This window comes from Chionomys nivalis, chromosome 8, assembly GCF_950005125.1.
Source record: "Chionomys nivalis chromosome 8, mChiNiv1.1, whole genome shotgun sequence".
Classification (NCBI taxonomy): Eukaryota; Metazoa; Chordata; class Mammalia; order Rodentia; family Cricetidae; genus Chionomys; species Chionomys nivalis.
This window is the reverse complement of record NC_080093.1, coordinates 94,494,889-94,510,969: the sequence shown is the minus strand read 5'-3', so window position 1 is coordinate 94,510,969 and position 16,081 is coordinate 94,494,889. Positions and strand designations below refer to the sequence as shown.

General features: G+C 42.8%; 1 protein-coding gene and 1 pseudogene across 1 annotated transcript; both read right to left on the bottom strand.

Moving 5' to 3' along the window:
• Positions 1 to 2,952: 2,952 nt before the first annotated feature.
• On the bottom strand, positions 2,953 to 3,915 carry LOC130880350 (olfactory receptor 51I2-like). The gene has a single exon (XM_057779339.1). The coding sequence runs from the start codon at positions 3,913 to 3,915 to the stop codon at positions 2,953 to 2,955; it is 963 nt and encodes a 320-aa protein (XP_057635322.1).
• Positions 3,916 to 9,507: 5,592 nt separating this feature from the next.
• LOC130879987 (lipase maturation factor 2-like) lies at positions 9,508 to 14,391 on the bottom strand (annotated as a pseudogene).
• Positions 14,392 to 16,081: the final 1,690 nt, after the last annotated feature.

Genomic DNA, 16,081 nt, shown 5'->3' with positions numbered 1-16,081 from the left:
ATCATAATTTTCAACATATTCCAAGTGTTAAATTCTACAACATAAATTCTTTGTGATAATTCTGTCAAATTGATGCTATACCTCTCCATAGTATTGATCTTCTCAACTGACTGTCCATTATTAGCCTGTCAAGACTGTATTATTTTTCAAATTGCCTCATTCTTGGCCCTGTTATCAAACCATGTTTTTATTGAGATAATATGATAAACAAAGATAATTCCTAGAATCAAATAAAAAGATGTAGAAGGAAAATTACTTAAGTTTTGTAGAATACCACCAATAGCATAAGCAAATAATTATTGAACTCCTGGATAGTTATGGCATAAGTAATTTTTGTAGTTTTTTGGATCTTACCTGTCTCAAGGCAATTACAATGAATTGGAGTAGGTGTAATAATCTTTGTTTGTTAGTGGGTGATGCAGCTATGCTACATGGCTGAGAGATACAGTAGCATCAGCAAATAGCACGTGTTGCTTACTTGGGTACTGAAAAAATGCTTTGTTTAACAAATTAAGAGCAGTTATTAAGGCAATTAAATGATTAAGAGAGTTGTGGCCCAGGATAAAGAGAAAACCCAAAGTTTTCTGTTAGTTTGAGTTGTGGATCACAGGCAGCAGTAGGTGGGCTGGTGAGTAATTCGCCAAGTGGCAGCATATAGGTGATGAGCTTGGGAGTGCTGAGCAGCAGCATGCTGCATCTGAGTGTTGGATAGAGCCGTGGGTGGGAGAGTCTGTGCCCAATGTGCCATGAGGCTGGCAAACCAATCTACACATTTGGGCACCAGATGATGACGGAAGTTACAAAATAATCCCACACTAGTTCAGAATTACATATAATTATTTATTTTTTTATTTATTTAAGGTAGACTAACAGATCACTGTCCTAGATCACAGCATTCTGCACAAATGGGGAACAGGAACAGAATCTAGCAGCTGGAAGTGAGAGAGTGAGTGCATGCTTTACAGCTTCATTTATAGTATAAGAGCTCATAACCAAATAAGTTAGTATCTTAAAGGCTATTGGCAGAAGGAGCTCCCACAGTGATACTCAGTTGAGACTTACTTAAGTGAAAAATATTATTAATATGCAAATTTAATGTCATGTTTAATAACTGATAAAATTTTATGCCAAACACAGAATGTTTAAAAATTTTTTCATGATTTCTTACCAATAAATATTTAGTTTCAATACTTTTTTTTGTATACATGCATGCCCAGGATTGTGTACATATCTCTCAGGTGAGAAAGAGTCAGAATAGAATAAATTCAGGAAAGCTTGTTGGGATAAATAAATCAATAGCTATTTCAACTATTAGAATGAACAATTTTTATTGGCATTTGTAACATATTGTGACATGTATTATTTAGTGTATAATGATCCTAGCAATATTTTATAACATAATTATTCAAATTTAATTATAGAAAGGACACAATAATAAACAGATACTTGTTTGTCTGCTTCCCCAGAACTTTGTACCTACTTTAAACAATGTATCTATTACATCACATTTAATAAACTGTTTTTCTATTTAGACATTTCAGATATGCACTGAAATTTAAGGTCTACAAAGCAAGGCAACATGTAAACTATTTTTTTGTTGCTGGAATCTAAAGTAGTGCTAGAAAACATTGACAATGGAGTATTTACTCATCTGTTAAAAAAAATGACATCATGAAATTTATAGTCAAATAGATGGAACTAGAAAACATCATCCTGAGTGAGGTTACCCACAGTCAGAATGACAAGCACAGTGTGTCCTTACTCATAAGTAGACTAGGTGTAAAACAGAGGATAACCAGACTACAGCCCACAGCACTAGATAAACTAAACAAAGAAGACCTCATGAAGAATGTATGGGTCACCCTGGGACGGGGAAATAGATGAGCTCTCCTGGGTACACTGGAGGCATAGGTGGGAAGTATAAGAAAGGATATGGGGGGGAATAAGAACACGAGGGAATGGGATGGTCAAGCTTGGGGAAAGATGGATAGGGGACAGCAATGAAAGAGATACCTTGATCAAAGGGACCATTATGAGATTAGGAAAAAACCTGGTACTAGGAAAACTCCAAGGAACCCACAGCAATAGTGTAAAGGGTGCCTGAACTGCCCTTTCCCTGTAATTGGAGTGGTGATACCCTAACTGTTATTATAGGCTGCCTTCATCCTGCTGAAGATAGAGCTGGTGGGAGCAGATGTTCTGCTCCACAGCCAAGCACTAGGCTGAGTTCTGGGAGTCCAGTTGAAGAGAGGAAGGAGGGATGATATGAGCAAAGGGAATCAAGATCAAGAGGAAGAAATCTACAGAGAACTGAACCAAGCCATGAACTCTAGAGGGACAGCTGTGGAGCCTGCATGAGACCAAACTGGGCCGTCTGCATGTGGGAGAGACTTTGTATAGCTTGGTCTGTTTGAGGCGCCCTTGGCAGTGAGATTGGGATCTATCGCTGGTGCATGAACTGACTTTTTGGAGCACATTCCTTATGGTGGGATACCTTTCTCAGCCTGATGCAAGGGAGGGTGACTTGGTTCTGCCTCAGCTGAATGTACCAGGCTTTGTAGACTCCCCCTGGGAGGAGTGGATGGGAGTTGGTGGGGGGAAGTGCAGGGGGAGAAGGAGGAGGGATGGTAGGGAGAATTGTGGTTGGTATGTAAAATGAATTAAAAAAATAAAAAAAGAAAACATGCGTGATATAAATGAGGTGATAAATGAACAAAACACATTTTCAGGTAGGAGAATGTAGCTCAGTGGTAGAGGGACTCCATACCGTGTTACAGGCTTTAGAAATGATCCCTAGCACCATAGAAACAATTTTAGAAATAACTTTACTACATTCTTATACTTATTATTGTTGGTGTCCATAAGAAAGCCATTTGTATGACTTGACCCACTTTGCTGTTTCTGTTTCCCAACCACTTCACAGTCTTCAAGTCCCATAAACATCCAGTGTCATCAGCTCTGATCTTTTCCTCTTAGTACCCTGAACATGGCCCCTCTGATGGGCTTGGACTTGACACTGTAGATGATGGGGTTGAGCACAGGAGGCACCACAAGGTACACATAGGCAACAAGGGCATGAACAATGTGGGGCAGGTGCCTCCCAAAACGATGAATCATGGACACACCTATTACTGGAATGTAAAAGACCAGGACAGCCAAGATATGGGAAACACAAGTGTTGAGGGCACGGACACGCTCCTTGGGAGAGGCTAGACCCATCACTGTGTGAAGAATCAAGGAATAGGACATAACAATTAGCAAGGAATCTATACCCACTGTGGACAGAACCACATAGAGTCCATATAGGATGTTGACAGTAATATCAGCACAGGCCAGCTTCATGACATCAGCATGGAAGCAGAAAGAGTGAGAGAGGAGAATCTTGCCAGGGCAGTAGTTCAGTCGCTTCAGCAAGAAGGGCACTGGGAATAGTGACAGAGTTGCTCGAGCTACAATGACAGCCCCAATCCTGATGATGACATTATTAGTGAGGACAGACGCATAACGCAGGGGGTTGGAGATAGCCACAAACCGGTCAAATGACATGGCCAAGAGTACTGAAGACTCCACCACGGAGAAGGAGTGTAGGAAGAACATTTGTATTAGGCAGGTGTGGAAACTGATCACACGATAGTTAAACCAGAGCACAGCCAGGGTGGAAGGCAGTGTGGAAAAACTGAGGCCCACATCGCTTAGGGCCAGCATGGACAGGAAGTAGTACATGGGCTGGTGTAGGCTGTGGGTCCTCTTCACAGCCAGGAGGATGAGGCAGTTTCCTGTGAGTGCCACAGCATACATGGAGGAGAAGGGGATGGAGATCCAGCCATGGGCAGCCTCTAGTCCTGGGATGCCAGTCATGAGGAAAGACTGTGGTTGGAAGAAGGAGATGTTGATGAAGGGCTGGGAAGGGAGCATCGTTGGAGACAGTGAAGGGATCTAGGAAGATGTGGTCTGTTCAATCTCTGTATAAACCTAAGTAAAATGTTGAAGTTAGTGCAAAAACGTTGGTGTAAAATCTATTGACACACTTCCAAGCATGAACACAACAGATACGGAACGTATTTAGAAATGCAGTGTCTCTAAAATAAATAAAAATTTTAAAGGAGGAAATAAGACTGGTCAGATGGATCAGTGAGTAAAGGTACTTGCTGCCACGCCTGATGACCTTGTTCCCAGATGCAATTTGTTGGAAGTAGAGACCAAAACCATCCATCTGACCTCTGATCTCACATCTACTCTATGGTATTCCTCCCTCACATTGAGTAAATAATAAATATCAAATAAAAGGAAACTCTAAATTCAACCCAATGACTACCAAAGTAATAGTTAAATGTGAGAAACAATATTCTCTTCACAAATGAACCCAACAATGAGGATTTTAAGAGCTAGAATTCCAGGAAGTCTACTGCTATAATCTCTCTTAGAAATGATTGCATAAATAGGACTGAAATTGTGGCAATATCAATGAACATATTTATGTAGAAGGGGAAATTGCATGGGTCCCACCTCCAGGCAAGAACTCCAGGCAACTGGTGACTGCTAGGAGAGGAAGAATTGTTACCTCTAGGGCTGAGCCCCTCACTGCTTGTTCAATATGAAGTGAACAACCTTGAGACAACATGCTCACAAATAACAAAAATGGACTCAGTCAGTTGTTTTTTCATATATTTTTTGCAAACTTATACACACATATATACCAGGAATAATCAAAGAAAAGGCTACCAGAGCATTGTGAGACACGGGTGGGATTCAAGAGAAGGTACTTGGTAGGGATGGAGGGAAGAAAGTGAAGGACAGAAGAGATGCAACAATATTGTCATTAAAAATCTATAAAAAATTAAAAAGAAAAAGCCATACTCATAGGAAGTTCAATAATGAAAAAAGAAATGAAAAAGAATTCTGTACCAAAGTTTTCTAAATAGTTCGAAAATAAAAGAATGGATTGATCAGACAGAGTGAAAATAATTTGATGAAAAAGAAATTTAAAATCAAAATGGCAGAGCAAAGAAAAGAATAATATAAATAGCAAAGTAGTATGAGGTTGAAAAATTTCTGTTACCAAAGGCTAACAGTTAGAAGAATTAATTAAAAAGAGGGCTGGAGAAATGGCTCAGAGGTTAAGAGCACTGACTACTCTTCTAGAGGTCCTGAGTTCAATTCCCAGTAACCACATTGTGGCTCACAGCCACCTATAATGAGATCTGGTGCCCCCTTCTGGCATGCAAGCAATACATGGAAGGAATGTTGTATACATAATAAATAGATAATTCTTTAAAAAAAAAGAATAATCAAAGTTAAGTAGAAATATGAACCTGAAGAACATGTGATGCTTTTAACAGTGGAATTGTAAACACAATCTTTGAACAGAAGTAAGTAAACATGGAAAACAGACATATATTTCAGTGTGTGATAAAATATTTTATGAAAAATTTAAAAGACTATGTAAAAGTATTTATGTTGCCAGAAATAAATACCAGTGAACAGGCAGATGTCGCTTATACTGGGTGTTATAGTTTATATTGCAAGAATGAAAGAAAATCTAGAGATATCTTCTTCGTAGCAGTAATCCTCCCAATAGGAAAATGTTATATTTAATTAGAACCTCCCAGGGCTACTAGACCACAAGCGCCAAGAGCGCCGCACAGAGAGCTGTGGAAAAGAAAGGCCACCAGTCATGGCATGCACAGTGCTGTGCAGGAAGGAGAGGGAGGGAGGCATATTGGAATCAAGACAGTTTTTGTTGTTTCTAGTATGAACTAAAATTATAGGATACATATTTTCAATTTTATCCAGGCCTTTGGGAGTCAAGATTTTAGAAGTAAGAAATAAAAATGATATCTAAAATAAAACAACTTATTCCAAGTAGTGCCTTTGGGAAGCTGAAGCAGGGATGACAGAATTCATTCCTGAACATAAAACAAAGGCTATCAAGACTGACCCCATAGTGAGGAGCGTCCTGATGGCTGGATGTGAACTGGACACCTGGAAGGAGGCACATATGCTTTGAACAGTGGTGGGTTGTGGGACTCACAATGAAAGTACAACAAATGAACCTGGACATTGTTCAGTTCTAGACAACATGGGACCAGTAAAAGCACAACTGGGCCGTTTAATAAGGACAAAAGCAAATCAGTCATTTGCCACATAAGGTGAACTGGGCTTAACAGAGACTGAGAACTGTAATGTATTGATCGGTTATGTGTGTTTTCTAGGCCCCTCATTAATGCTGCTGCTGCTTTTTCTGTTCCTTGGGACCTAAAAGAAAACAATGATTTTTATCTATAGAAGCTTCACAACTATGTTCATAGTAGCATTGTTTGTCATAGCCAGAACCTGGAAACAAGCTAAATGCCCCTAGACTGAAGAATGGATAAGGAAAATTGTGGCACATTTACACAATGGAGTATACAGTAGAAAAAAATAATGACATCTTGAAACTTGCAGGCAAATGGTTGGATCTAGAAAACATCATATTAAGTGATGTAAACCAGACCCAGAAAGACAATTATTATATACACTCACTCATAAGTCATTTTTAAACATAAAGGAAAGAAAACCAGCCTACAAATCATAATGTCATAGAACCTAGAAACAATGAGGACCCTAAGAGAGACATACATGGATCTGATCTAAATGGGAGGTAGAAAAAGACAAAATCTCCTGAGTAAATTGTAAGCATGGGGACCATGACAGAGGGTTGAATGGGAGGGAAGAGAAAGTGAGAGGAGCAGAGAAAAATGTATAGCTCAATAAAATCAATAAAAAAGAAGGTTCAGAAGACCCAGAGGGCACAGAGAAACAAGAGGACAGCACTGAAGACCAGCAACCTGAGCAGAGCTGAGCCTGCCTAGCTCTCTTCCCCATCTTAGACCAGAGAGACCCTGCAGTTAGTTTGATTCTGTACCAACAGCTAGGCATGCTGGGGCCTTCCCAGCTGGAAGAGTAGAAGCAGGATTGAATGTCTACGGAAAAATCCAAAGTTGACAAGGACAGTGGGGAGGATGGACAAGTGCTCAGATGGGAAGAGAACCAGACACACTTCTCATCCACTCCCTCTCTTCAGATGATACTGTAAATACAGCGTGAGTTTTCAATTCATATCTGAGCTATAAACTCCAGGACTTTGGCTAATCTATCTGCCAGTTTCTACTGTTTCTAGTTCCAGAAGGTTTCTCTTTCCTTGGCACCAGCCCCACTCCCACTCATACCACCATCTGAGGTTGAGATACAGCAGCCATCAATGTGGGAAGTGAAGAAAACACCATTCTGGGGCATAGATACTCACTCTGGCTGTTGTTCCAAGCTCTTCTCTCTGCATTGGAGGGACTGAGATTTATCTCCCTGCACAGAGAGTTGTGGCAGCAGCATCTGTCTCCAGGGAAGATGAGGTCAGAGAGGAATCATTCCACTCAGCTCCTTGGAGCTTGGTCTGACATCCAGAGAAAGGCCGTTCAGAATCATAGACTTCATAGCAACCCATCAAGTTTGAGTTGTGTTCAGAGATTGGTAGCATCCATGGCCCATTTGAATTTGAAACCCTTCCAGGATAAAATTCCTGAAGTACCCTTTGGGCCAGTGCACAGGATGAGTCCTGTAGGATTCCCTGACTTCGCATAGAGTAGGGAGAAGGAACAATGGGGTGGTGCCCAGTGGTATCCAAACCTAGTGTAGGGGAGTCTGGGAAAGCTTTAGAGGAAGTAGGCATGGACAGACTTCTAAACACTGTGCAGAGCTCTCTGCTCTCATTCTGAAAAGCCAGGAGTGAGATTTTGAATCTCCTCAGTGATTCTGTTGACACTCCTGTCTTAGGACTAACCTAATCAACAAGAAAGGGCAATAATGGCAACAGTTGGCATGGCAGTCAGATTTGGATTTAAATCCTTCTGTCTCTCACCACGTATGGCCTCTCCCCCAGGTCTGTCTCAGCTGTTAGAGAACTCTATGTATTTCAGCATTATCCTAAGGCCTTCTGTAAATCATATGGGGCTATGAACTACTTCATATTAGACTTGTTCAAATCCTCACAAACCATAACAAAACTAGTTTTAAAAAAACTGGATAAGAATCTTGACTAGACGTTTCCCAGAATACCTGCAAATGGGCCATGAGAACATGAGAAGATGCTCAGTGTTACTGACCATCGGGGAAATTTAAACCACAGTGAGATGATACCTCCCACCTGTTAGTTATTATAAAACAATAAAAAGACAAATTAAAGAGATGGCAAGTGTCAGCGAGGATTTCTGTATGTATGGGTGCGAATGTAAAAAGATGTCATCATTACTGAAAACAGCATGGAGTCGTCTCCAAAAATTAAAAACAACTATTGTATGATCCATCAGTCCCACTATTGGGCACCCAGCCGAAGGGAATGAGGTCAGGTCCTGAAGAGTCATCCGCACGGCCATGTTCTCCACAGGGTTCCTCATAACAGCCTTGACACTGTGTGTGTCTACCAATAGAGGAGTGGATTACAAATGTACCATTCTCTCTCTGGAATATTATTCAGCCTTATAGTGATACAATGTAGCTAATGGTAACAGATGGGTGATCATAGAATCTGATGCTAAGAAAAATAAACAGGACACAGAAAAAACAGATACAGAGGGATCTCATTTATTTGTGTGCTATAAAGTTGTTAAATTCATAGAATGAATGAAACTGACAATAAAAAAGCAAGTTCACCCCTCCCAGACAGGGGATGATAGAAGACTTAGACTATGTGGTTTTTTTCTTCTGTAAATGTCATGGACTATATGGTGATAATAGTTAATTATTATTGTACACTTGAAATTGCTGGAGAGGAGACCTTAAATGTCCTCATTAGAGAAATGGCAGCTATGTGAGATGATACATGTGTTGATTGACTTCTGCCAGCGGTTTCATAACAGAGTCACAGATTAGAACATGAAGTTTCACCCTCTTTTTCTCACTCTCATGCACACACGCAGGCACGCACATGCACGCACACACACATGCACACACAGACTCACTCATACACACCTACGTTTTTGTCAGTCATTTCTCACTAAAGCTGGAAAATATTGTTTTGTCAGCCTTATCACCTGATTTATTTATTTATTTTTTATGTACAAATGGTGCCTTTATTGGTACAGTCCGAGGGGCAGGTAGGCACCATCACATGTGCCTACTTCCCTTGGCTTCCAGCCTCAGCAAATCCAGCTCATGCCCTCCACAGCGGGGTTGGATAGGGCTCCAGACTCAGGCCTCTACATCCACGGTGCACTGATTACAGTGTTCCAGAAAAGTCCTGAGCGAGGCCACCTGCCCGTTTCCGGGCTGGCTGCCAACACGGTGGAAGACGCAGTTGGTGCAGAGGAACAGCGGTGTTCAAGGTAACACCAGCGGTCCTCAGGGGTGGCACGTCAAGCTCCATCTGCCCTGGCAGGCCTGCCCAAGTCACAGTGGCTGCGCGGTGACATGAGATGGGCTGGGATTCTGAGGATCTACTCTATCGGACAAGTGGCTGGCTGACGGCACATCAAGCTATTTTTTCCTCCGGGAGGCCCCAGCGTCACTGCTGTTGCTGTTGGGGCTACAGCAGCCCGCTCAGAGGCAGCTTTGGAATCCTTTTTGGAAGTTTGCTTACATTTTTTCCTCTTTAGACAGTTATGAGGACTGGAATGGGCAGGGGGCAAGCAGAGTCTGTACAGTTCTGTCAGTCACCACAGCCCAGAAGCCCCCATAGCAGGATGGAAGGCTCCAGAGGAGACAGCTGCGTGCGCACCCAGTTCAGGGTCTGAGCTAGAGCGTTGCCTGAGCTTCGGGCCCGGAATGGACTCTTATCCTTAAGTCCAAACTGTTGCAGCAGCATTTCCAGCGTTGGGTGCCCCAGGGACACAGGTGGGAAGAATTCTTCTACCCACTGGCGGTGCCACCATTGGCTCTGCTCCCTGGGCTTTGAGAACCAGTACTTATAGCCCTAGGCCCGCAGGTAGGTGGGTGGCTGCTCATGAAAGGGGTACTTGGCAATGTGGTTCAGCACCAAGTAGATTACTGGCTCTTTGCCCTGCCGGAGACGTAGCACCAAGCTGGTGAAATAGGGGCTGTGAGTATCTGGGCCAAGGGCGGCAAACCACATCTTACAATTACGATGTGGCTGGTGGGGTATCACGATAGGAGTGGACGGCTCACATTTCCAGGTTTGTACATGAATTCTATCTCTGTCCAGTGCTGTCCATCATGGCTGCCCTCCAGCACCACTTCAGGCTGCCCACTCAGACCAGTCATCCGATGGAAGAGGCCATATGAGCTGGCCAGCTGTAGACGCTCCACAGACTGAATAGGTGATGAGCCCCAATCCAGAGCCGCCCGCGGATCCCAGGCTCCATGTAGGAGGAAAGTACTAGGCTTATCAAGTACGGATAGGGATAGAACGGTCAGCAGGGCCCTAGGCCAGGAGGTAGGCATCTTCTTGTGGCTTCTGAGGCCAGGCAGGTAACGGTTGTCCAGGAGGGAAGTGGTAAGCACCAAGGTTAGCAGGTTGAAGAAATTGTAGTTACCTGTAATGTTAATCAGGACTTGTAATAATACCTGAGCACAGAAGGCGGTCAACCGTAGGTGGGGAATAGGAGCAAAGAGCAGACTGGTTTCTGTGATCTCGTTGAGAAAGGTGGCCACCACACTGAACTTGTACAGCCAGACTGGCAGGTAGGTGGTGGACAAACCAGGCAGCTGGTGTGGGCAGGCCCGGTAAGTCCCCACCATGCTGGGGAGCAGATGGTCAGCTTGACCACATCAGCGGCAGACATGAGTCGAAAGAGCAGCCAGAACACAAGCCAGAATGGGAGGTTTTCATGGGGTAAGGCCCCTGCTAATCCACCCTGGAGGGCCTTGTGGTTGGAAGGCTTCTTCAGTGGGGCTACTAGGATAGCCAGGAAGCCCGTCTCCAGTAGCAGGGAATCCCTCTGGAAATAAAGGAACACGTGACCCACCTGGCAGGTTGAGAAGTAGGCAACCCAGAGCAGCGGGTAGGTAAAGGGGTGTTGTAGAGAGTTCAGGACAGGACACCCGGTGCTACCACAGTGCCCAATAGGGTCAGTAGATCCCGACCCTGGGCAGTATCCAGCCCCGGTCTTAGTGCTTCCCAGAGCAGTGTTGGCGTTTCCCACAGCTGCTGCCACCGACCCTTGCCTTGGGGCTGCAGTGTTCTTTGAGCAGGAAGGATGCCCTCTAGGCTATAGAGGCCTGAGATCTGGGTGTAGAGGAATGCAAAGGCAAACAGACAGCGGCCACACCCACTAACTGGTCCATAAACTTAGTATCATCTGGTCCTTCAGCTCCCGCCTGATGGAGGAGTTACTTTCATTTAATAAAGAAACTGCCTTGGCCCATTTATAGGCCAGCCCTTAGGTGGGTGGAGTAAACAGAACAGAATGCTGGGAGAAAGAAGCCGAGTCAGTGAGTCGCCATGATTCTCCCACTCCAGACAGACGCAGGTTAAAATCTTTCCTGGTAAGCCAGCTCGTGGTACTACACAGAATATTAGAAACGGGTTAGATCAATATGTAAGAGCTAGCCAATAAGAGGCTGGAACTAATGGGCCAGGCAGTGATTAAAAGAATACAGTTTCCGTGTAATTATTTCGGGGCATAAGCTAGCCATGCAGGCGGCTGGGTGCTGGGGACGCAGCCCTGCAGCTCATATTACAACAGAGTGGCACCCAATGTGCTAATGAACTCCACGTAAAACCTGAGAGGGCTTAAAAAGGACACAGAGAAAATTTAAGACAGCTTTTTGCTGTTTGTGGGTTGCATGCGGCAAAGAAATTGTCCTGACTCAGCAACAGGAAAAAACTGGCTGTTTTAAAATGCCGGCTTTCTGGGCTGTGCCACCATCACGATCTCTGTCTGGCTCCTGCTGGAGACAGAGCTTTTGAATGGAACATTTGGAGTAAAGTGCTACGGCTTGCTTGATGGCAATATGGACTGCTCTGTGCCTGGAACTGTGTGTGGCTCAGGGGCACCAAATGGCTCTGAGGCAGAGCGGCTCAGCTCCGCCATGCTGAACTGTGCTGGTCTCAGGCAGGACCTACCGTAATTACCATAATAACAGCACAGTTAAGGTTTCAGCTGGGCAGGACACAGGCAGTACCGTATTATCTGTACATGGTGCAACTTAGGTTTTTAAGAAGTGCTTAACATTTTAAGAAATGCTCCTGGATAGTAAAAAAATTACAGATTCACAATAGAACTGATTCAGACACTGTTGGATGAATGTACGTAGGCTTGAGAGAGAGAAAAAATATATATAAAGAATAAAGTTAATGTCTTAAAAAAAGGGTAAAGTCTTTAAAGAGACAGAGTACAGATAGTTATAGATTAAAAGAAATAAAGAAAAATAAGCCACGTAAAAATGGAAAATTCACAGAGAGTCTGGATTCTTTGTATTATTGTGTTTTCTTTAAAATTTTTGACTATAAAGGAGCTAAGTGCAGATAGACATTTCATTATATGGGCTGCCAAGCTAAACCAGAATGGATACAAGGGTATTATGATTTCAGAATATGGGTCTAAGGATATGATGCTTTGGAGAGGGTCTTCTTTTGTTTTCACAGAGGATGAGACTCTGTGGATTGCGTCTATACCAATATGGTATGATAGACCACGTCCTCCTGAAAGGTTGCTGTGAACACCTTCAGAAAATTACTTCACTCAACTGCCGACTGAGATGACCCTGACACACAGGTTACACCATGAAAGATCTGAATACAGCGCCCCCATTCAGCAGGAAGCAGTTTGGAGAGAAAAACTGCGCCCATGTTCCCAAATATTGTTTATAAATGTTCTTTTACATTTAAAGGAGGATATGATGTAGATATGAATAATTTGCATTGGTGTGGATTTTAAGGTCAATTTTGTTATATGTATATGTATTTCTGATCTTGATTACGGTATTGTGATTGTATAGTTCATTTAAAAATGTAATGTATAATTAGGAAATATAGGTTGCTAATGGATAATCATAAATAATAGTCAAGCTTGTAGTCACGTTAGTTAGATTTTCTAGATATATAGAGATATATTTCAATTAGGCATACTTCATATCTTTCAAAGACTACAGAAAATGGCATTTAATGTTTTAATAGCTTAGGGTTTTCATGACAATGAGACATGTCTGCTCATGGCAGCACCAATCTACTTCAAGAGGATGATGGGCATCGAAGAGGCTCCTTATGGAGTTTGATAGACATTTGGGCAAGAAACTGCTCTTGCCTGGACTGATGCATAAACGACACAGAGAACCCGCAGAGAGAGGACTGCTGAACTTGCCTAAAGGTGAGATGTTCTTTTGGGGTTCCTGATTCGTGAAAGAGTCTGCGAGACATTCTGCAGGACACAGCAAAAAGTGACTGAACTGTCTTTGGAATTTCCTGCTTCATGGAAGAGTCTGCTGGATACTATGGGCCTGAAGGCCAAAGACGGATGCCCCAACGGTACAAAAGAACTTTGGGTGACTGTCCAGGCAGCGAGATGTCTCTGTCATTTCTAAAGTTTGAAATTTCTTATTTCTTTTTTACTTAGGTAATATTATATCCTTCTGGAGTCTTTGATGGAGTTGAAGAATGGTTAGTTATAGTTATAATTTTCCTTAGTTATGATAAAAGATAAAATAGATATAAATATTGTAACTGTAATTCTTGCTTGATAACCATTTTGTTATATGTAATTTTACTATGTTAAAGTTAAAGCCTTTCTTTTTTGTTTAAACAAAAAAAGGGGAAATGATGGAGGAGTTACTTTCATTTAATAAAGAAACTGCCTAGGTCCATTTATAGGCCAGCCCTTAGGTGGGTGGAGTAAACAGAACAGAATGCTGGGAGAAAGAAGCCGAGTCAGTGAGTCGCCATGATTCTCCCACTCCAGACAGATGCAGGTTAAGATCTTTCCTGGTAAGCCAGCTCATGGTACTACACAGAATATTAGAAACGGGTTAGATCAATATGTAAGAGCTAGCCAATAAGAGGCTGGAACTAATGGGCCAGGCAGTGATTAAAAGAATACAGTTTCCGTGTAATTATTTTGGGGCATAAGCTAGCCATGCGGGCGGCCAGGTGCCGGAGACACAGCCCCTCCGCTCGTATTACTACACCCGCCCCAGACACTTAACTGTGCCCTTCGGCATAGGCCCCGCCCCTTTTGGTCCGCCTTTTCCCCCCAGGCACCTTCCACTTTTTCATCACCTGATTTATTTTTAAACCACTTAAAATCTTGGTGACTTTCTTTTTTATTCCAGCCATTGCTGTGGGTACCTTTTCTGAGTCAAGTTCTGGTCACCTTAATACGTTCTCACTAAGGCCCTGTTACCTGTGCCCCGTGCTTCCCGCTGTCTACTCCTTTGATGATACAGGGTGAGCGGTCCATGGTCCATGGAGAATCGCTGGATACTAAGGCATAGACTACTTCCCAGTGCTTGGAGCTAATGTTGAGTAGGATCCGAAAGGGAAGACTATCCTCTTCCATCTAAGTCACATTTGAGGGAGTCCTGCAAGACCTAGCAATTCTTATCTATGGAGTGAACAACTCCACACTGCATTTTCTTTAGATCTTTCTTTCCTCTGTTTCAGTCTCGCTGTAGTTCAGCCTTGGCCACTGGGATAGACCCATGCCTATAGTGTGTCAGCTTTGGCTTTGGGGAAACAGGCCGTGCTCTGGCAATGAGGCCTCTGTCGGTGCCAGAATTATGCCAGTGTTTCACGCATCTCTAGTCTCCCTATGGTTTTCTCTATTTGCTTTCCCTTACTTTACTCTGATTCCAGTTTAACTATCACTTGTTCACAAATGTCTCTCCATTCTCCAAACTGCTTTCTCTTTCCTTGGTGTGGCTAAAAGCTCATTTTAGACTATTATATTATGGTGTAGGAGTTCCTTCTGTTTGTGTGTTGCTTTCATTGGTTAATGAATAAAGAAACTGCCTTGGCCTAGTTGATAGGGCAGAATTTAGGTAAGCAGAGAAGACAGACTGAATGCTGGGAGTAAGAAAGCAGAGTCAGAGAGAGCCTGAGTCAGACATGCTGAATCTTTCCCGGTAAGCCACTGCTACGTGGTGATACACAGATTAATAGAAATGGGTTATATCAAGATGTGAGAGTTAGCCAATAAGAGGCTAGAGCTAATGGACCAAGCAGTAATTTAATTAACATAGTTTCTGTGTGCTTATTTTGGGGCTAAGCTAGCCGGGCAGCTGGGACAAACAAGCAGGCCTCCATGCAACAATATTATGGGCTCAAGGTTCATAACTTTTATTTTATACCTGAAATTTACATGGTTCATTTTCATATTTTATCCTTCAGGCCACGTATAAACAATTTCTGAATATTTATCTTTGAATGACTTTCAAGATGTATACAAAATGTATTATATATGCTTTAAAATGTTTAAGTGAAATGTATTATGTATACAGAGTATACATGATTTTCAAAAAAAGAAAGAAGAGAAGCGAGAAACTAGACGTTGGCTGCAAGAATGGGTGATATTGTCAGAAAGAATTCCAGTGTGGTAGGAGGCTGGTAAAATCTGGCTGTATGTGCTTGTTAAGTGTCAATCTTCTCCAGGGAAAACAAAAATATCCCAGGGAAGACTCTATTCCCAATAAGAAACACATTATTTTTTATCATTTCTTACCAAGCCCATCTAGGATAAATGATACAGCTCAGAAATGGGGATTACTTAAAATCATGGAGCAATGTGAGCTTTTCTGTTCTAAGGCAACCTTGTGTTATGGCTCTCAAGGGGGACTGACTACCTAAATGAGTGCCCTCACTATCAGGCCAACATAAACATGTCTGGGAATAGGGCAGTGCTTTTATGGTTATCTGTCCCTGGAGACCCTGTTTTCTGGGAAAGACACTGTTACTACAGTGACTGCTTGCTTGAGAGTCCCAGTTTCAGTGGCCTCTCACAGAAGGAATAGCCTGGGGTCACATGCCAGCTGACTAGCCTCCCCAAATGCAGAAGCCTTTCCAGGTAATGGGAACAGAAAGACAAACACTCTCCCAAGATCCTGATGTGTGTAGCTAAGCTGTAGCCATGGTCATTGCCCCTCCCTTTAATTGACCATT